This window comes from Elephantulus edwardii, unplaced genomic scaffold (assembly GCF_000299155.1).
Source record: "Elephantulus edwardii isolate Elephantulus edwardi_28Jun2011 unplaced genomic scaffold, EleEdw1.0 scaffold00108, whole genome shotgun sequence".
NCBI classification, from domain to species: domain Eukaryota; kingdom Metazoa; phylum Chordata; class Mammalia; order Macroscelidea; family Macroscelididae; genus Elephantulus; species Elephantulus edwardii.
In genome coordinates, this window is record NW_006399858.1 from 7,767,912 (window position 1) to 7,790,395 (window position 22,484).

General features: G+C 41.5%; 1 protein-coding gene across 1 annotated transcript in view; it reads right to left on the minus strand.

The window, feature by feature from the left end:
- PCSK5 (proprotein convertase subtilisin/kexin type 5) overlaps positions 1 to 22,484 on the minus strand; it is a 413,061-nt gene that overhangs the window by 31,035 nt on the left and 359,542 nt on the right. Inside the window, exons 11-13 of the mRNA XM_006891991.1 lie at positions 19,375 to 19,492; positions 16,531 to 16,719; positions 1,267 to 1,403 (exon numbers count right to left, since the gene is read on the minus strand). Of these exons, the coding sequence (XP_006892053.1) occupies positions 1,267 to 1,403; positions 16,531 to 16,719; positions 19,375 to 19,492 (444 nt within the window). The remainder of the gene's footprint in view (positions 1 to 1,266; positions 1,404 to 16,530; positions 16,720 to 19,374; positions 19,493 to 22,484) is intronic.

Sequence of the window (22,484 nt, forward strand, 5' to 3'; positions counted from 1 at the left end):
GAAAGAATGCTCAACTGGTGAATGCTGAGGGAGAGAGAGAAAGAGAGAGAAGAGAGAAACTCTCAAAATGAGGAATTTTCCTTAATGAAGAGGCAAAATCTGGTAAAATGTCCACTTTGATCTTAATATTCTGTGTGTCTCTTTTCCCCGTGTCTGCTGGTACATACTCTTAACACAACAGAATGGATGGGGTGGGTATTCATTCTGCAATCATGAATGAGAATTAATCAGATGTCAGCAGTAAAATTTTCCTCAGGCCTGGATCTTCTGCAGATTGAATGCAAAAAGCACTGAGAACGACGACTTTATGTGAAGGTTGATGATGTGCTCACAAATGGGTGAGGAGTTCCAAGCACATCACTGAGCATGCCCTATGCAAGGTTCCCTTCTGGGCAACATGGGCTGCTGCTGGCTAATACAAATCTATTCACCTTCTCATCCCAACCTGCATTTGCACCTTCCCTTATTTTAAGTTGCAAAGAAACTTCTCATATTAGCATGAAAACAGACTGAGTGTGGCAATAGTCTGAAGTGGCCTGCAAAGACATTTGCCAACACCTTACTTTGCATATTTTATGCATCAAGGAGTTTTAACGTTTCCTTGCCTCTCAGGCCCACATGGGCCAGAAGGCCACCATTCATTTTCTGTTGTGGTAGCCAGTTTAGCCAGTATAAGCCAAGCTCAACTTCTTGCCTGACTTGAAAAATCACATATAGAACAACAACAAAAGACTGCTAAGGAAGCCTGTCTCTTTTTACAAAGGATTGTGACTGAGCAACTTAATCCATTGTAGAAGGACAAAACCGGTTTGTTAAAAACGTGGACCATATATCTGAAGCATCACGCAGAAGCTGACATCTTTTATCCTTTATTTACATTCAAAGGTTGTTGGTACTTTGTACAGATGAGTCAGAACTGACTCACAGTTGACCTTCCAGCAGTTGTCAGAGGCTTTAATGTGTGTGGGAGGAGACTACCCATTTTTTCTCCTGTAGAGTAGCTGATAGATTCAAACTGTGTACCTTTGGGGTGGCAGCATAACTTCTTACCACTGAGCTTCAAATAGTAATTCTTTATCCTTAAATTAATATCTTTCAAATTGTAAATTTGAATGAACACAAAGCAGAGAATTGCATGAGGAAAGTTCTCTCCTGGAGTCTTACTTGTTTTTTTAAAGGGTAAAACAGTAATTAATGATAGATTTCTTAGAAAGTTACACCCGACGGACTTCACTGCCCAAAGGAAATACAGAGCTGAAAACTCACCTGGAGTCTTGAAGTTCCTCAGTTGGGAGGGTGTGTCGTAAACCTCCAGGACCCAGTCACCTGCAGCTCTTTCTCCCCAACAATGGATGGTCATGAACTCCCAGTTTTTGAATCCTTCCATGGAGTGATCAAATAGCCTGTAAGAAAACAAAGTCACAAATCATTGCTTTGTTTGCTATTGAAAACCCACTGAGGAGGGTTAAGTCAAGACCATGGTGACGTTTTTGTGGTTTGTTCTATTTTAATCTGTTGGGGAAACAAAGCTAAGATTTTTCCACAAAACGGACAATACCAAGAAGATGCACTGCAATCCTGAAGGCACAGAGTTCAAGTCCACAAGCTGCTCCATGGGAGAAAGATGGGCAATGTCCTCCTATGAGATTAAGTTCCTCTGAAAACTGCTGGAGGGTCAGCTCCGAATCAGTGGTACACAACAACAACAATAGCAACAGTAAATACATGGTGCAACTGGAACCCTTATAGACTGCCCATAGGAATGCAAAATGGTAGAGTTACTTTAGGAAACATCTTGACAATTTCCTATCATGTTAAATTAGCCAGTCACTCTGAAGGAGAAAGAAGCGCAGTCAGTCGTCTTCCATATGATGACTTCAGAAACCTGCTGGAGAGTCAACCACAAGTAAGATCAGATTTGACAGCAATGAGTTAAGATCCTACATGGAAATGTTTTTCTGCTTAAAAGATAATTATTTCTGTTTCCTGTGGTGGAATAGATACAAAATAAGAAGAAAGCAAAAAAAGAAATGAAAATAACAACAATTAAAAGCATCTTAACAAGTAGTGTAAGAAATCAGCAAATTAAGAAATAAGCATGTGATGTTTATCTGTGAAGACAAATACATAATGAAATACCCAGAGGACTGACTGAAAAGTCAATTCTCCTAGATAGGGTCCTACCATGGAAATTAAGAGATGGTGCCAAAGACAGATTTTCGGTACTTTTAAAAGTTATGTGTATTGATAATTTTGATTTAAAAAAGAATTTTAAAAACAGGAAAAGCCACTTGAGAGTCAGGCAAATATTGAGGCAAAGAAACTCCAGTGCAATCTTAGAAGCAATCCAGCCCATTTCTGAACAAGACCTGTCTTCTTGTAGAAAACAGAGTACAGACCAAGGTTCACAGGTATTGTTGTTGCCGTTCACCCTTGAGTCAGAAGTGATGCATAGCTGACCCTGCGGTACATTTTCCAAGGCTGTAAATCACACGGGAAGAGAATGCGCATCTTTCTCTTGCAGAGCAGCTGCTGGATACAAGCTGTCTGTCTTGGAGTTGGCAGCACAACTCCTCACCACAAGGCCTTTAGAGATCATCTCATTATACCGTCCTTGCTAGGTGATGTGGAGTTGATCACAACTCAGAGACCGTATGGACAGCAGCCCCACAGCCTGCCCTACCCTCCACCTGCTCACATCCCAGCGATACTTGAGAGGATTGCTCCAGTCACCACATCAATACATCTATTTCAGGGTAGTTCTGTAAAGCATGCAACCAACTCTCTTAGTTTTGATTTCACATTTCCCAAGCAAGATGATAGTTATGATTTGACTATCTATGTAGATTTTCCTAGTGGAGAAAAAAAAATGTGTTTTTCTAGAAACAAAAATAACCGTCTAATCAATACAGTAAGTCCCCAGGTTATGAGTGTCCTACTTCCAGACAGCTAGTACTTGCCTTGTTATGTCACAGAAATCTGCTTTCACCTTAAGATAATTGAACCAAGTCTTCATCACAATCACAATCACCTTCACTTGCTGCATGTGCAGCTTTTAAATAATTATAGTGTCTTCAAGCAATTTTTGGTCCTAACCCAGATACACTGCCATTACAGCCACTGGGACTCATGGGAACCCTCCAGTCCGATGATGCTCCACTGGGTTCCCGAGGTGCTAACATTTTATGGGAGGAGCTTACCTTTCTCTAGAGGGTGGCTGCTTTTGGTATGTGCCATTGAGCCAATCAGTAAGCCTATGAACTCATACTATACTGGCATAGAAAGGGTATGGAGGTAAAAAACAAAAGGAGGTTTGGAACCTCTTACTAGTCTAAGATGGGTCTCTGGTGGGGAAATGGCTAAGGAGTTGTGCTGACGACCCAAGGCAGGTGGTTCAAATCCACCAATTACACTAAGGGAGAAAGATGCTATGACTGCTAGGGAGCTCTAGTAAAAAGTGCCTTACTGATAAAGAGTTGCTCTGTCAAACCGAACCCAACAGGGTTCAAACCCACCAGCTGCTCCAAGAGAGAAAGATGAGCAGTCTTCTCCCATGAGATTTAAATCCTCTGGAAGGTCACCTATGAGTTGATTCTGACTTGACAACAATGAATCCAGTCCAGTACATGGCTCTAACTGAGGCTGTAATTTTTTTAAGACTATTGTTCCATTTACAGGCAATAAAGTATTAACTTACACATGATACCTTTCCAAGAATGCTTATTCTGCATTTTGGACAGAACAATTGGTTAATTGTTTCGTAGCAAAGTACAAAGGAGATTTGAGGCTGCCATCACATGGGGGCAGTCCTGTGTCCATAACCTTGGCCAACTTTCAGTTACTCCTTGGTCAATTATTTGACTACTGGATCAGCAGACCCTATGCTTCTTCCTTCCCACCCTTTCCTGTCCACAGCTGAAATGAATTTTACTACTGCTCATCACTTTTGGATTACATTTGAAACAAAAATGAAATATAATCTGAAAGAAGAAATACAGGTGAGCCAGAATTCAAATTAAGTATTTCAAAAAGAGAATACAAACGGGCTTTTGCCTATCTGGCTATAAGCACTTCTGTGCCTGGGTCTTCTCAACCTTTGGCAGGATTGGATGTGCATTATGGTGTAAACCCATTTCCAACAGAAAAGTCAAGGTATAGAATTAACCAACAACCAATAATCACTGTTGTTGTTGCGAGCCACCGAGTCAGAACTGACCCATAGCTGACTCTCCAGCAGGGTTTCAGAGGCAGTAAATCAAACAGGAGGAGACTGCCCGTCTTTCTCCTGCAGACAGCTGGTGGATCTGAGTTGAACATCTTTGGGATTACAGCGCAGCTTCTTACCACCAGGCCATCAGAACTCCATGTTGCTTAAAAGAGCTGACACAGCAAGAAGCTAACGCCAATCATTATTGCTATTTTGTTTTTAAAATTGTTTTATTATTAATTTCAATGAAAATTTACAGAGACTTTGGATTTCCATTCATTCATTGTTGCACTTTTCTCCCTTCCCACCCTCCTCCCCCCCAGTATACTCCCCCTTGGAAAATTCTTTCATTGTCTTACAATTCACACCCCCCCTCCACTCCACTATGCAGCCTTCGCTCTGTACTCCTGTCATGACAAAAATACCTAATCACATATTCCTTTTAAACAGTTTTCTCCCGCATTTGTTTCAATGCAGTATACATTATTTAACCCATCTTTCTCCCCCAACCCTGATGTTAGTCCTGCTTTATAACAGTGGCATCATGTAATATTTGTCCTTTTGTGACTGAGATACTTCGCTCAGCATAATGTCCTCCAGAGTCACCCATTTTTAATAATATTGCATGAGTTCCTTGTTTTTCAATGCAGTGCAGTACTCCATTGTGTGAAAATACCACAGCTTCTTTATCCATTCATTTGTTGATGGGCACTTAGGTTGTTCCAACTCCTTGCTACTGTGAACAAAGCCGTGATAAATGTGGGTGTGCATATTATTGCTGTTTTAACTAACTAGACATTCATTGACTTTCTTATCCTGTTCTTTATATGTAAGTATGCAAAAAAACTCCTCTCATATTGTCATTGAGTTGGAACCAACTCAGAGGTGCTTTTCAGAGGCTGTAAATCTGGGAGATTTCTCATCTTTCTCCCTTAGCACTGCCAGTGGATCTGAACCTCCAGAGAAGCGCTGCCTCTGGCTTGGCTTGGCAGTGGAATTCCCTACAGACTGCACCACCAGAGATCCCTAATATAATCGGTTTAAATAGAGAGATATGATTTCATATTTTAATTATGATTAAACTATTCCCTATCTCTCACATTATAAGAAAAGTGCACCATAAGCATAAAACAAGATAAGTAAGACAGCTAGCAGCTCATAATTGTGCTGCAAAGAACATACTTGCTTAAGACAATCGAGGGCCAAGTGAGTGGTAAGGAAATTCTAATTGTGGGCTCTCTGCTTATCAACTAAGGCATCTAATGAGCACTTTGAACGTCTGTGGTATGCCATGGTGAAGAGCCCAGACATCCTGTCATTAGTGTGAGTAAAACGTATGAAAAGCAGAATCTTTGTTCTGAAAGCAGGAGAATGTTAATGCTAAGCCTGTGTCTGCAACTCTCGCTGCAGCAAAACTCTGCTCTGTCCGAGGTGACTTCGTAATTATGTGCTCAGAGAAATGATATATAATGATAGATGCATGCGGTGGCACAAATTATGCACCCACTTACTAAAATGATGCCCCACAGCCAGCCCTGTGAGTGGTTTTCAGAAAATTACTGAGGATGATGCCTTGTAGAAAAGACTGCTGTAAAGCATAGAACATCCTTTTGAGGAATTAACTCTGGAAATAACTCATGTAATTATGGTAAGCTTTTTTATTCCCACTTCTCATCCTTTTTGAGCCAAGGCATCAAGGCTACAATATTCTCTGATGTTATGGCAAGTAAATAACAAGAAATTTTTTCAATGCTAAAATCTATGTGCTAACTTAAGAATTATTCTGAAAACTGTAAATGAATTTCAATTTCAAAATCATCTGCTACTAATTCTGTTCAATACTGAATTAGGCATTAGAGCAATGTATTTGGTAAATTTTCTTCTCTTTGGATTTGAATGCTTTATTATAATAGAGGGTAGATTATAGAATGCTTGAAATACTTAAAATGGAATTGGGTTTTTTTGAGTATGTTTTGTTTTTATAAGTATTCTATAATTTTTTTAAATGGGCACTTAAAACATACTGTTTGAAAAAACAATAAAAACCCAACCCCAAAAAACAAACAAACAAACAAAAGCCAAAAGACCATACTGTTTGGCTTTTCTCTCTTAATTGAAATAATTTAAGAAAGGCTGACAGAGAGATTAGTACTAGTTTTAGCTATCTGGAATACAGAATTATTTTATAAACTTTCACCATTCACAATTTTAGGATTTCCAATTATTACCAATTTATTGATCAACTTCAAAATGCATCCCTCTTTGTAGGTGTGTGATGCAAGGGCTTCTTAAAGATTTATTCCATTTTCTGCTGTTATGTGGTTGTTATGTACTGTTAAGTTGGAACCAACCCATAGCTGACCCTTCATTATGTTTTCAGAGACAGTAAATCACATGAGAGATTTCCCATTTTCTCTCCCATGGAAGGGCTGGTGGAGTTACAGAGTGTGCCTTTGGGCTGGCATCACAGCTCTTTAGTACGAGGCCACCAGAGTTCCCATTTATATGAGAAGGCCTTCATCTAAATCTCTGCTATATATTGCAAAATTTTTTGTAAATGACTTTCATAGTATCCTGTAGTTTCTTGCTCACAGGTGATGATTATGGAAAAAAAAAAAAAGAGAGACATAGCTGGATGATCTTTTGAATGACTGCTATTTAAGGTCTGGGATAGGAGCACGATTATAGTTCAATATCAAGAAATCAAAAGTCTTAACAAGGGGACTAACACACAACATCATGAAAAATGGAAAATAGATTGACCTTTTCCCCCCCTTAGATTAACAAGCAACACAGACATTGCATTGGGGAAATCTAACGCCAGCAATCACTTTAAAGTACTAAATGAGTAAGGATGCTAGTTTAAAGACTAAGGTGTACCATCTGACCTAAGTAAAAATATCTTCAATTGCTTTGCATGCATGTGAAGAATAACTGAAGAACAGATGCTTTCAGATTGTGGTGCTGGAGGAACAGCATTGAATATCCATGAAATATTAAAAGAACAAGCAAAGCTATGTTGGGAGACACACAGCCAGAGTGCTCCTTAGTAGGAAAGGCCGTGAGACTTCATTTCACATAGGTGGGCAGCATGTTTTTGGAAAGGGCCAACTCTTGGGAAATCATAAGAAAGGACTACCCTCAATGTGATGGACTGACCCAGTGACCACAGCAGCCGGTTTAAGCTCAGTGGAGACAGTGAGGATGGCAAGGAGTAAGCAAAGTTTGAATGTGTTGTATGTAGGGTCACTACATGTTGGAGCCAAACTGAAGGCAACCGGCAACAATAACAACAGGCGAAAGCAGCTAATTCCCCATCAACAAATGAATGGATAGAGAAGTTGTGGTATATTCACACAATGGAATACTATGCTGCATTGAAAAACAAGGAACTCATGTAATATTATTCAAAATGGGTGACCGTGGAGGACATTATGCTGAGTGAAGTATCCCAGTCACAAAAGGAAAAATATTGTATGGTGCCACTGCTGTAAAACAGGACTGACCTTGGGGTTGGGGAGAGACTGAGAAAGATGGGTTCAATAATGTATACTGCAACTGAAACAGATGAGGGAGAAAACTGTTTAGAAGGGATATGTGATTAAGTATTTTTGTCATGACAGGAGTCTAGAGTGAAGGCTACATGGTGGAGTGGAACTGGGGGAGGGTTTGTAAAACAATGAAAGAATTTTTCTTTTACTTTTCCAAGAGGGGAGGGTTGGGAGGGGATAAATGTGCAACAATGAATGAATGGAAATCCAAAGTCTCTGTAAATTTTTACTGAAATTAATAATAAATTTAAATTTAAAAAAATTAAGTTAGAGTAAGGAAGGCAATGGATTTATAATGGCTCATGCTAATAACACTATATCATTGCATGGAGGAGGAATAGTGGAACTGTATCCACCTTTACAATATTCTTTTTACCAAAACCATTTATGGAAAATAAGAACTGCATCGGAACATGTATCTCTGGATTGGAAATGATCCTATTTATTGTTAATATTTCTAGCCTTAAACTTAAAAGATTATATTGTTCAAATTTATTTGTTATATATTTGTTTAAATTTTTTCCCTCTTTTAACAACTGGGACCTAGAGGGAAGAGCAAAGATCAGAGAATGGCCAAAATTATTGGGGCAGCTATTGCTGCCAGTTTAGAGCCTGTGTCAGGAAAAGGAATTCTTACTCATAAGCAATGCCACCCAAAGGTAATAAAGAAGGTCAGAATTGCTTCCACTGTGGAAAGCTGGGCTACTTCAGTAGACAGTATCACAGACGAGAGCCACAGATAGGCAAGGGAGTAGAGAGGAAGATCCCACTCACTTGCTTTAAGTGTGGATTTGAAGGACACATGGCCAAGGGCGGCCCACAGGTCCTCGTGGCTAACAGGACCGACAGGCCCCAGCTCCCAGCTGGAAACAAAGGAGGACACCTCAAAAATTTAGATCTTCCCAGAAGAGCTATGGGTGATCATTAACATTACTGGTAAGTATATTCATTTTCTCCTGGACAAAAGAGCCTATCATTTGGTCCTAAACGCCTTCTGACGTCCCAACTCTTCTCACTATTTCTTAGTTGTTGGAATTGATGGAAAACCTCATAAGCAGTTTCTTACTTCACCTCTCCCTTGCATGCGGACTTCCGAGCTGTAAAACAACCCAGTGGTAGATGGGATTTGGTCCAGGACTTAAGAATAATAAATGACATAGTTGAGTTTCTACATCTTATAGTTCCTAACCTTTATACTATAATAGACAAAGTGCTAGTCAATAGGCCTTTTATTTTAAGAACTACCTTCCCTCCGTAACTTGATTTGTGCCACTGTTAGAACCTCTACTTGGAATACTATTGCTTTTAATTTTTGACTCATGTACTTTTAACTTGTTAGTTAAATTTGTGTCATCTAGGCTACAACAGTTCCATGATGCATCTTCAAGGATATGAACATGTATGGCTAAGCACAACTGATAACAGTGCATCTAAATTCCAAAATCAATCTCCACAATAGTCTATGTGTTTTCTATTGCCAAAGGTGCCCTTTAGAGTAGTGAGAGAAGATCATCCTGAAATCTACAGTGTCCCTTTTCAGCAGGAAGTAGCTAAGAGAATACGCTGTCCCCTTTTCCTTATGAATCAGGGTGAAGTCTCTCTCAGGGAGGAGTGATAGGGAATGGCAAAGGACACACTGACAAAGGAGATTAATCAGAGCTGGTTTTGACAAGCACTGTGGCAATTGGACAATTAAAACAGACTTTCAGGGGGAGGGGAAAAAAAAAGAGGAACGAACTGGGGGAGGGTGTAGAGAAAATAGTGCAACAATGAATGAATGGAAATCCAAAATCTCTGCATGTGTTCATTAAAATTAATAAAATTTAATAAAAAAAAGACAATGAATGGGGGGAGAGGAGAAAGAATGGAGGAAAATATGCACAATGAATAAATGATAATCAAACTAAAAAAAAAAAAGAAAGCAGCTACTTCAGCATCATCTGGGAGCTGGATGGGAATGTAAATTGCCATGGACCTCACCCCAGAGCTACAGAATAAGAATCTGTGTTTGACAGAATCATTAGTTATGCATTTTAAGAACACTGTGTTAAAGAAGGGTTACCACTGACTAAGGGAGCTCTAGTGACCTAGAGGGTAAGGAACTGTGCAGCCAACCCAAAGGCGGGTGATTGAAACACACCAGCTGCTCCAAGGGAGAAAGACAATCTTTTCCTGTTCAATCTCTAGCTTCTGAAAAACTGTTGATTCTGACTCGATGACAGCAAATTTTGAGATGCCAAGAGCCATGGTAACTACCTTTCCTGTTGTTAGGTGCTGTTAAATCAATTAAGAATCACAGTGGCCCTATGAACAATAGTCTGAACTCTGCTCTACGCCGTGCCATTGTCACCATCATCTGATACACTTTGAGGCAACATCATGATGGATGGAAAAAGCACTGAAACTGAGTTCATCTTACTTGGATCCAACATCAACACCCTTGGTACCAGCAGTTAGGAGATAACATGTATTGCAATGGGAAAGTCTGCTGTCAAGGACCTCTCTAAAATAATTAAGAGTAATGATGTTAGACTTAAGAGTAATGATGACAGTGTGAAGACTCAGGTGTGCCTGATGCAGGCCATGGTATTTTCCATTGCAGAACTTCTGAGAGACAGAGGAAGAATTGATGACTTTGAGCTGGGCTGTGGGAGAAGAGTACTGAATATCCATCCCATAGACTACCAAAAGAACAAACAGGTATATCTGGGAAAAGGTGCAGCCAGAGTGTTCTTGGAGGCAAGCATGACAAAGCTTCATCTCTGAGACTTAGGACATGTTGCTAGGAGAGGCTATTCCTTGGAAAGGGATATCATGCTTGAAATCAGCAGAAGAAAGGACGACTCTCAATAAGGTGAAATGACATGGTGACCATAGCAACAGGTTCAACTCTATCAAGTATATTTCATAGCATATCTTATTTAACAACTATCAAAGGATTTCTGCTACTTTATACCTGAGAAGAATGACTTTGCCAAAGTTAAACAGAAATCACTGAAGTCAAAGTCAACTCAAATAAAGACCACTGAGTGGATTCTAAAGCACCACAGCCACTGTGCGACAGGGCAGAAGGGCCCCACAGTTTCAAAGCTGCCACTGTGATAGAAACAGACGGCCTCTCCTCAGGGGCACGAGAAATGGCCAATGGTGTTCCACTGTGACCTCCTGATCACTAGTGGAACTCTTAACCACTGTGTCCCCAGTCTCCTTACTAACCTGACTCAGCTCCATCTAAGTCCAGAGGCTCTGTTTCCTTTTGACTGAAGGAAAGCAGCTCGTACTTCCAAGTGCAAAAGGAGCTTTTACTGCAAGCCACACATGCTTTTAAACTCCATGACACTACAAGTGACAATAGTCTGTAACTGAACAGCTAGGGAGGACAATGGCAAAAATGATTCAAAAAGAAACACTGAATTAGAAACAAATGCCATAGGTTCTTTATTTCAGGATCTGAGATCAGAAAGTGTACCTTCTCTCTATTTGAGATCATAATTGAAAGCAGAAATATTCATCTGTAATCGAATTTGGGAAGTGAGGGAAAGTTTCAGTTTTCAGTTAGAAGCCAAAATTTAGAACAGAGGCCCGATACAACTGAACTTCACCCCAAACTCAGTCAGCTGGGAGGAGGGGCAGAGTGAAAATGAGTGGTAATCCTAAAACGCAGGGTTTAAAGCACTGTCTGATGAGACAATATATTGTTTGCTTGTTTGTTTGTTTGTTTGGAAAACTTATGAAGATAGAATTAGAATGCTTCAAAATACAAAGCCATTTCAGGCCTTGTAAAGACATTATCTGGGGAGGGAGGCAAGCCCGCGCAGCCTCGCCTAGATGGCACGCTGGCACGTTCTCCTCAGTAGCAGAGTTTGTGGCATTTTGTTAGGCAGGGTTACAGGCCCAGGGGAGGGGTAGAAGGGAAGGGGTAGGGGAAGAACAAAGAGAAGGGAAGGAAAAAGCTTGGTCCATTCCAGTGCTGCTCTGTTTACCCCATTCCCACCCACTAAATAAGGGAGCTGGCTGGCCAGGGGTGTTCGCCTGCTGGGCTAATGGGACATGGTGCTGGAGCTGGACCAGCATCCGAGCGCCTTCTAAGACGCAGCACCTGCAGGTACTCTGTGAAATGTTCTCCCTCAAAAACAGCTGTTCTCTACAGGAGTGCGGGCAACTGCCCATCCGCTGGGACAGGGGGCCACTGAGGGGCTCCGGACGGCCCACAAAGACTCCTTCAGAGTGTGCAATCTGCAGAAAACAGACTTCCAACAAATCACCTAAGGATAAGGAGTTAACTAATGCTGCAGCGATCCCTCACTACACCGTCTAGAATACAGATTTCAAAAAAACCAACCCAGCTTTGTCTATCTTTGGGAGTTTACTCTTAGAGATTATATTTTCAGGTCTTCAAACTTGGTCTGTGATACAATTTATCATACTGTGCTGGCTAGCACAATGCCCGGATGTTAGAAGTGCCGCTGTTTATATTTCAAACACCAGTGGGATCACTCACGGTGGATCAAGTTCAGAGAAGCTATGAGACTGAGAGGGCTGGCAATCTCCTCCTGAAAATCTGCTACCCAAACTGTGAGGAACCCCAACAGAACACTGTGATACAGGGCCGGAAGATGAGCCCCACAGCCTGGACAAGCTTCCGAGTACACCAGAACCTCAGCAATGGGCCCACCCAGAACAGTGACCAGAAAGCTGATGCTGGACCATGCAATGTTCTGTTCTGCTGCACACAGACTGTAGTGGTCAGAGTGGATGCCACAGTGACTAGTAATAAACCGAGACATGAATTTAAACAGCACAGAGGGCGAGAACAGTCCCAGAGAAGAAGAGACAGGTGGCTGCAGTGATCTCAGCTCTCCTCTCATATCCGAGGAGATAGGATAAATGTTTTGACCATGTGCTTGCCTTTTATACTGTGAAAGGTTGGTGCTGTGTATGGTGCTGGGTCTGCGTGGTCCTTGGTACCCTGGCATCACACTCAGGGGCGCACAGTTTTATTTTGGGGAAAAACAACTCAGCAAGGAGAGTTACCATGTTTTGGGTACTTTGCCAGGCAAGTAAGTGTACAGTGCTGGAGCTCCCCCATGCTGGAGAGCACTCACACCTCACCAGGGAGCACAGAAGATAGATGGGGATGACCTTCTGACACTATAGCATGGTACTTCCATCTCAAACAACCTTCATCAGGGGAATGAAGTCTAACATGTTCCAGACTATCTACTTTTTAGGGTGCTCTGGTAGCCTAATGGGTAGGGAGTTGAGCTCTTCACCTAAAGGCAAGTGGTTCGAATCCACCAACTACTCCAAGGGAAAGTGATGGGCAATTTCCTCTTGTATGATTTACAGCCTCTGAAAATCCATTGAAGGGTCAGCTATGAGTCAGTTCTGACTATACGGCAATGAGTTTGAAGGTTTTTTATTTGTCTTTTTAGTTAATTGTCAATCTTTGCTTTTAGATGGTGTCTCTTAGAAACCTCCATTTCTCTGCATAAAGGAGCTCTGGGGGCCTAGTAGGTAAGAAAGAGTGCTGAAAATCCAAAGGCAAGAAATTCAAATCCACCAGCTGCTCTGAGGGAGAAAGAGAGGCAGTCTCTGAAGGCAGATTTACAGCCTGTGAAAATCAGCTGGAGGATAAGGCTATGAGAATTCAGACTCAACACTAAACTAACGGCAATGAGTTTGGGTTCTGAGGGCTGCTGCTAATAGTTTCTGATACGTAAGTTCCTTCTACCTTTCCTTCAGGAACAGTGCTGTTCTCAGACCTCATAAAGGTCACCAGGAGTGGAGGGGCCTGCCTGTCTTTACCCTGCTCCTCCCTTTCTGGATTTTCCCCACTCAGTTTGCAACTCTGGGGCTGGGCTTTGAAACAAGGCCAAGAGGAGAGCCTGCTCCTCCATGCCACTAGGTCAGACCGAAATGCTTGGAGGAGCGACATCCTCTAATAAAATGAAACTCTGGAGGATGCCACGAGTGACAAAGAAGGGCCAAGAGAAACCCCGTCCCTTCTCAGTGCCCAGAAAGAGGGTTTTTACTACTAGTGTCAAGCACAAAAAAAGGAAAAGGTGGGAAGCCAGACCCTGGACTGTGGCCAACCCTGGTTAGATGTGTGGGATCTGTGCAGCTGTTTCATATTTCAAAGGGTCAGCCATGCACAGCAATGATATTGGGAAATTGCAGACAAATGATTCATAAAATCCTTTCGACTCAGTAGCTCCAGTTCCCTCCCTCTAACTTTCTTTCCTTATTCTAAATAGTGCTGCTTATTTTCAGCACTTAGATGCAGGGCGGAAGAAAGATCTGGCAACCTACTTCTGAAAGCCATCTGATGGAAATGTGATAGCTCACAATGTTGTCAATGCATATGAGCATTGAGAAGGGACAGGACCAGGTAGTATGTGTGCGGTTGCTGTGCCCTAAGAAGACTCAACAAGAGCTAACAGCCAGCAGGAGGAAATGCAAACAGCGGCTCTTGATGACCATTCTCCAGAGGGAAAAAAGACATAGTCCCGGTGAAAAAAAAATATGTCCCCAAGAGGCTATGATGTGGCTGCTGGGCCAAAGCTTGTGAATCTTAGTGAGAACACTGAAAAGGCCAAGTTGTGTTCTTTGGCAAAGAGCACTTTGGACTGCTGCATCCATCCAGCACTTTGCAAACAGCAGAGTAGATGCTGCTGTGGAAGAATGCAGACGAGGCCGCGCCAGTGACACTGCAGTCCACTAGTGCCTGTGATGGAATCCACGGCTCCTTGGTCCAGAGAGTCACATCGCGGGAAGCCAACAATAAATACCAAACGTGTAGGAGGAGCCCAGGAAGGCCACAGAGACCGCATTTTCCAAGCAAACTGCAACCTCATAGGGACTATATTTTGGGGAGCTGTAGACGACTAAGGGGGCCTGAGGCTAAGGTCTCTACACCCAGGAAACAAATTCATGCTCTTCAAAATGCTTCACCAGGCCACTCGTCCGAGTTAACCTCGGATAAATAATGGTAATGAAAAGGAAAGAAACAAAGCCCTCCTCAGATCCACTAATCCTGCTGGTGTGGCCTCCTATCATTTACAAAACTGTACGTCTGAAGGCCGGGCTTGTTCAGGAAGAAGCTTCAGGCCAGTGGTGCAATCAGCTAGGACAGCAGCTAAAAGTTCTGCTTGTGAGGGAGGAGGGCGTGGAGAAGCACCCTGTGATCTGAAGCTAATGCATCTTATATTCTTTACACCTGTGTGCATATGTCTTGGCAAAACTGGGCTTCATATCTTAATGGAAGATGTTAGGTTTTAAGAAGCAATACAGCAAATCTAAGCCCAGGAAAGCAGGGGCTCTGGTGGTGTAATCCTTAAGAAGTTGTGCTGCTATGTGTCAAAGGTGGTACCTCTCTGGATGTTTCCATCCACCCGCTGCTTCCTGTAAGAATGATGGACAATCTCCTCCACGTGTGATCTGCAGCACCAGAAGTCCGCTGGAGGGTCAGCTATGAGTTGGATCTGACTTGAAGGCAATGAGTGAGTGGGTGTGAAGCTCAGAAATAAAAGGCACAGGAAGACTTTGAATCCAGTGTTCTGAACTGTGTCAAAATGCTCAATATGTAAAATAAGCACAAGCTGAACTGTGCTGATTGGCTAATCTGCGAGGAACAGTGTCAAATCAGTAAAACCAAGTAAGCTCAGTCTTCCCCGGCTTACTGATAGGGCATTTCTGTCAAGGACTGTAAATTTGCAGAGGCTTCAATTCTGCAGGAAGGTGGCATTGAGATGAGAGAGACACAAATGTCAGCCATGTCTAGAAACAGACACTCTGATAAAAAAAAAGAAAGAAAATGTAACTATCTATTACATATTAGTTAAGAACACACAAGTAGGGCAGTGTTTACCTTGCTAATGAGGTAAGCCACTCAGAGCTCTTAGTCATTGTTACCTAGAGATGGAACTGCTCTCCCTCCCTCTCTGAGGCCCATAGCAGTTTAATGAAACACTGGTGCTTCATGGGTAGAATTCTCACCTTTCATGCAGGAGACCCAGGTTCAATTCCTGGATGATGCTCCTCAAACATGGCCACTAAGCATCCACCGTGGGAGGCTTGTGTATTGCTTTGATGCTGAACAGGCTTCAGCAAAGCTTCTGGATTTAGATGAAGTAGGAAGAAAGGAGATATCCTTCTGAAAAGTCATGCTGCAGACCCCCTAGGTCTGATGAGCAACATTTTGTCCTGCTGTGATTTGGCCTGCTGACAGATGGCAGCTAAAAGCATCAACTGTAAATGAAATGTGCAAATTCTTAAAAGCAACAGTTACTTTCTGTCCTTCAGGTTTGGATTCAGCACAGGCCTTTTAAGTTCATTTAAAGGAGAAAGAACAATAGAAAATTCTTGATTCTTTTCAGTTTTAGTATGACCCAAGAGAGCTTGGATAGCCTAGCAGGCAAGAAGCTGCACTGCCAACCCAAAGATACGTGGTTCAAATCCACTAGTGTTTCTGTAGTAGAAAGATGGGCAATCACCTTCCAAGCAATTTACGGTCTCCGAAAAGAAACCCACTGGAGGGTCAACTATGAGTCACACAGTAACAAGACCCAACAATCACACACTATATTCTCCCTGCCACAGATCCCGGGCACCCTCAGACCCTCTATTTAAGAGCAGTGAGACTATGAGAATCACACCATAGCACCTATCTGTGGCTTCAGCTCATTCCCAGGTTGAGTCTGGAGCCGCTGACCCTGTCGACCTCTGAAGTTGGGCGGAGTGTGGAAAGGCAGGCAGTGACCACCACTGTACCTGTTGGCTAGGAGCTGTGACCTGGTTCCAGAGGGTGAAGTCAGGTAGATGGCCAGGTCTCCTCTCCGCGGATGGGTGATGGTTATTCGCACCACTACATGCTCCAAGTAGTTGACGTGGTGGTTGGGGTTGTCTGAGCACCCCGAAGCTTTGTAGATGGAGCGCACTGCACTATTGGGGCGAATCGTCCTGCAACAGAGAGACAGAAAGAGAGGGTACATGAGCAGATGGAGCAGAGTCTGAATGGATGCCTAGTGTCATCATACAATGAAATCAAATGCAGCCAGCCAGTCCCTAGATAGTGGAGGAGCACAGTGTTATCACCACCACGATTGGGGCCAATTAAAGACTTCAGCCTGGTTTTAACCAACAAGAACTATGAAAGAAAGAGGAAAAGATAAATTAAAATTCTTTTCATGCACAGTTACAATACTCCATACACAGCTGCTAACAAAAAGGCTGGCAGTTTGAACCCACCAGCTGCTCTACAGGGGAGACATGTTTGTTTAGAGCCTTGGAGAAACCATGGGCACAGCTGTGCTCTGACCTCAGGCTGCTGTGAGTGAGAACTGATTCCCTACGAACACTCTTCGCTGTCTCTCCAGCTTCCTCTTCCACCTCTTCCCTCTTATCCGCTGTGCTCCATCCACAGAGACATCAGCTCACATTCTGGGAAATTCTAGCTCTCTGCCCCCTTAGAGGCTTTGCATATTCCATGTCTGAATTGCTCTTTGTAGCATTACTGACTTATTTATTTTTATTTAATACTGGAGAAGAGTATTGAATATACCATGGACTGCTAAGAGAACAAATAAGTTTGTCCTGGAGATAGTGAAGCCAGACTGTTCCTTGGAGGCAAGGGTTCTGAAGCTTCATCTGACATACTTTGGACATGCTGCAAGGTGGTGGGATCAATCCTTGGAAAGGGAAATCATGCTTGGGAGGGTAGAGGGACAGTGCAATAGAGGAAGACTCTCTTGATGAGATGGATTGATTCAGTGACTGGGGTAATGAGGGTAGGTGTATCGGAGACAGTGAGATTGGCACAGGACAGAGCAGGGTTTAGGGCTGTTGTACATAGGGTTGCTATGAGTTGCAGGTGACCTGATGGCACATAGCAACAACAACAACAACAACAACAACAACAGGTTTATTTACAAAGTTCAAAAGCATTGTTTTTCACGCGGGATTATTCTCATTTCTTTAAGCAGGCTCCTTTGCTTTTTTCAAGGTCAGAAGTTGAATTTTCCTCTGAGAGTTATCACTGGACCACAGGCATACAATATATGACCCCCTCCTAATTTACAACCTCATTTATTTCCAAGGTTCACTTATTATTCAACTAACCCAGCTCATTACCATTGAGATGGAACTGACTCATAGCTCCAGCGGGTTTTCAGAGGCTGTAAATGGCATGGGAGGAGATGGTCTGTATTTCTCCCTCAGAGTAGCTGGTGGATTTGACTCAACCACTTATGTTGGCAGTGCAGCTTCCTATCCACTAGGCCGCCAGAGCTCTTAATATTATAACATTACCTATATTTACTTTTCTGACTTTGACTTTCCTATTATACTACAAGCTCCATGAAAGAAGGAATATTTAATATTGGTCTTTTTATCTTAATATGTAGCTTAGTATTTAATACCCTATAAGAGAAAATAATTGTTGAATTGGTAAATTAGTTGATAAAAAAACCAAATAATCCCTCTACTCTTGCTTCCATATTTCTTAAATGGGATTAATATATAACTTGTTATAAAATTTTTATAAGAAAACACATAAAGTTTGTAACAATTCAGCATCTGCACACATGTAAATGCTCAATCGATATGCTTACACTTGCCATGTCTTTGTTTCTTTCCTCACTCCTAGCCACAAAAAGAATGGATGAGAAAACTCATTAATGTATTTCTGCTTCTTAACAAATTTCCTCAATAATTAAAATGGTTCTACTTTCCTTAGAAACCAAAATTCTGTGGGCAAAGCTGAGGTAAAAACGTGAATGAGGCCACTAAGATGCAATTCTCTTTCTGGGATTCAGCAGCCAGGAGAGAATTATCCTGATGGCACAACATGCATGTCTGTGCCTCTGCGGCAGACGAAAAACTACTAAGTGCCCTAATACTCTGAAGTCTCAGAACACATTCTGCACTGCTTTTAGGTGAAGCACGTAGAGTGAGTCAAGTTGTTTTCAGGATGTACTGAGTTCTGGAGACCACTGACTCCATCGGATAAAAATACTGACAGAGCAGGAGCCTCCTGAACAAAGTTCATCACTAAAGGCCTCCCTACATGCCCTCTTAAGAAGTTTCCCTTTTAAGGGCCTTTCGGTCACACTTTCGGTCCCAGGGTGGTACAAGTGGTTGTGTGTGCTTGACTATTAACTCAAAGGTTGATGGTTGAAATCTACATGGGGGCCACAGAAAAAGAAACTGGTGGCTGAAAAGCTCAAACTCCTTGTTATCAAGTCAGAACTGATACATAGCTGATGCTCTAATGAGTTTTCAGAGGCTGTAAATCACGTGGGAAGAGATGATCCATTTTTCTGCCTTGGAAGATTTGAACCACCTGCTTTTGGGTTGGCAGCACAATTCCCTGTTCATTAGGCAACAGTCACTACAAATCCTGCACCGACACACTTGGGGTTGCCTTGGCTCCATGGCAATGGGCTGGGGTTTCACTAATACAGATTTAACAGCTTAGAATCCTAGACATTCTATCAAAATTTGATAATGACATTAGGGAAAAACTACAAAGTTTTGGCTTCCACGTGCAATAAAAGGTGGCAGTGAGAGCTCCAACTGACACATGCTCTTCCGGGCACTGTTCATAGCAAACATTACTTGATTTGTCGGTCCGTGCTCTCCACACACACGTGCTGCTGGGGAACAGTGGTCCACTTCTCTGCCTCCATCACCATGGCCTCTGCATCCATCAGTCCGAATCCATAGAGATGGCTCACTGTGGAAGACAAAAGAACGGTCAGCTCAGTGGGGCAAGGGACACGTGCAGAGTTTCAATGTCACTTAGTGGAGACACCTGACATAACTCTCTGGGATCTCAACTACTTTTCTGGCAACAATTTGAAAACCAAGAAAGATGAGACAAATAACAAGCAATAAGAAAATCATGTCTATTATTAACTATGATTAACTATTATTTATGATTGCTAACACTACGCCTACTATTTATGAATTGCTACCACATGGCAGGCACTGATTAGGCATCTTTATGTTTAATCTCCCTACAACCTCAAGCTGTCAGTGATCTTATCGCCATCATTCATTATTTAAAAATGTGGCCAAGACTGAGGATCAAGTCCGTGGTTGTGCCAGATTCTCACCCACAGTTTTACTCCAGAACCCCACTGTGAAGCACTTCCACTGTAGTGCTAACATCATCAATTTGCTAAGATGAGATTAATAGATGTAAAGAGAAGTGATGATGTATGTATGTCCTCTTTAGTGTTCTAGGCCTTCTCACAGTATACGGACAACTTCCACAAAAGAAACAACAGTTTTCTGGCACATCTAGTAATTAGGCCAAATACTCCAGAAGACATAAACTATCCTTCCTCTAGAATGTAAAAAATTTATTAAACTTTTTGCATGATATACCGGAAGCTTCTGCACTTTTATGCTGCATCTTATCTCAGAATGTCATAATCGTTTATTTCTTAAAAGAGGGTACTTGTTGATCTAAAGCTGAGCCTGACAGAAGTGTCTAAGAAAGGGCAATTATATACAGCAACATGTTAAGGATGATGTAGCAAGATCTTAGTGTGCAATCCTTTCTAGAAATTTATTTTCAACATAAACTCATACTTCTATCAGATTCACTATGCTAGAGAGTTGCTATTTATGCAAGAAGATTCTATAGCTGCCCATGCTGATAGATTCTTCAAATACTCCTGCTTGATATTCAAGCTGTTCCGTGATGGAGCCCCATTTTTCATTCAAAGCAATGCTCTCCCCAAACCCTCTGCTGTGCTAAGCTTACTCTTTCATTGTTCCCAGTCAGACCTTGTTCCTCCTGCCTCCCTGTCTTTGCTCATGCTGAGTTCATGGCTTGTTCCTTCCTCTTTTTGTAGCTCAGGTCCTAACTCCTCTCTGTTCCTCAATCCGAAGGCACAGTCTACCTTCTCCTTTCTAAAGTGTTCTCTCAACACATAAAATAAAGCAGCAGGCATCACTGAAATGAGCCACCTGTGGTCAGTGAGCTTTTCTCCTTCCTACAAATGTAACTATCATTTATCAGTCCATCATTGCTTCTGTTGGTCAGGCTATCAGTTCATCCATCTGTCTGTCTACTCATATAGCAGTCTGACCACCCTTCATCCATTCAGCCAACCAGCATTCCCTGAGTGCCTTCCACGTACCAGGAATTGCATTAAGCATATTTTCACTCTGGGCCATCATGTGAATTGCGAATTCACTGTTTGTGGACATCATTTTAGTTCAGCTGCAGTACTAACTGCTTGGCTGCGGGGTCAAAGTCTTAAATTTCTTGATATGCCCCATGACATTTGGCAGAAGTTAGTGCATAAGAGGAAAAGGATTCAATCACAGCATTAAAAAGGGAGAGCACTGAAGGAGGATTCAGAAGTAAAGCTCTATTTCTGCTACTTGCCAGCCACAGTTCTCAGTAAACAAGATATGGAATATAATACATAATTTTCTTGCTTTAGAATATTTCTGCCTATTCCATTACCATTCTAAATGGACTATGTTTTTATATCTCAACACGCAAAAAAATATGTAAGGGCTCATTATTATACTATCAGATACTCAGCCAATAAATACTACATAAAATTGGATAACCCTATCTTCTGGAGGCAAAGCTAGATGAAGGATGTGGTTTTGTAGCTATTATTACAAGTAATTTTTAATTTATTAAAAATCATGCATATTTCTTTATCTAAACTACTATATACCTGTAGGTGTAAAAAAAATGTATACATATAAAAGTGAGGAAAGCATGAAAACAAACAAACAAACAAACATGTATACAAATGTTCACTGCAGCATTATTCGTCACGATCAAAAAGTAGAACGAAACTCCCTAATATTCTAGCAACAGATGAATCGATATATGGTATATAAATACAATGGAATATTTGCCTTAAAGAAAAATTAAATCCTGATGATACATGTCTAAACATTTCTGAATCTTGAAAACATTATGCTGAATGAAATAAGTTAGATACAAAAGTCAAATATTGTGTGATTCTACATTTATGAAATATCTCTTTAAAAAAGTCATTGTCATTGAGTTAGAAATGGTTCATAGTTAATCCTTCAGTGGATTTTCAGAGGCTGTAAACTGCACCAGAGGAGACTGTCCATCTTTTGTCTTCAAGAAACAATTTTTGTTTTTATATATATTTTTACAATTATATAAGACTTATAAAATGTACGTTTATTAAATGATTTTCAACTATATCTAGAAGATAAAAAATATATATAGTCATCACTATAAAAGAATTTAAAAAGGCAACATATTCATGAAATTGTTATAAAAAATATCTAGAAAAAATGAAGTAAACAAAAAAATTACATTGGTAAGCCTCAAGCAGAGTCACTTTACCCAAAAGAATTAGCTGACACAGAATTTCATGAAAAAAAACTTATGTTTAAGAGGCAATGTGATGAAGAAGGAAGCTCAAGCTGCTCTGAAGGAAGTGGCAAAAAAGCAAGGCTCCTAAGAATTGATGAAATACCAGTTCACGTATTCCAACAAACAGATGCTGCCCGGACATGCTCAGTAGGCTGTGTCAAGAAATCTGGAAGACAGCCACCTGGCCAACTAACCAGAAAAGATTCATATATGTTCCCATTCTAAAAAATAAAGCAGATAGTACAGAGTGTGGAAAATACTGAACAATATCACATGTAAGCAAAATCCTGTTGATGATCATCGAAAAATGACTGGAACAGTAACATCAAGAGAGAAG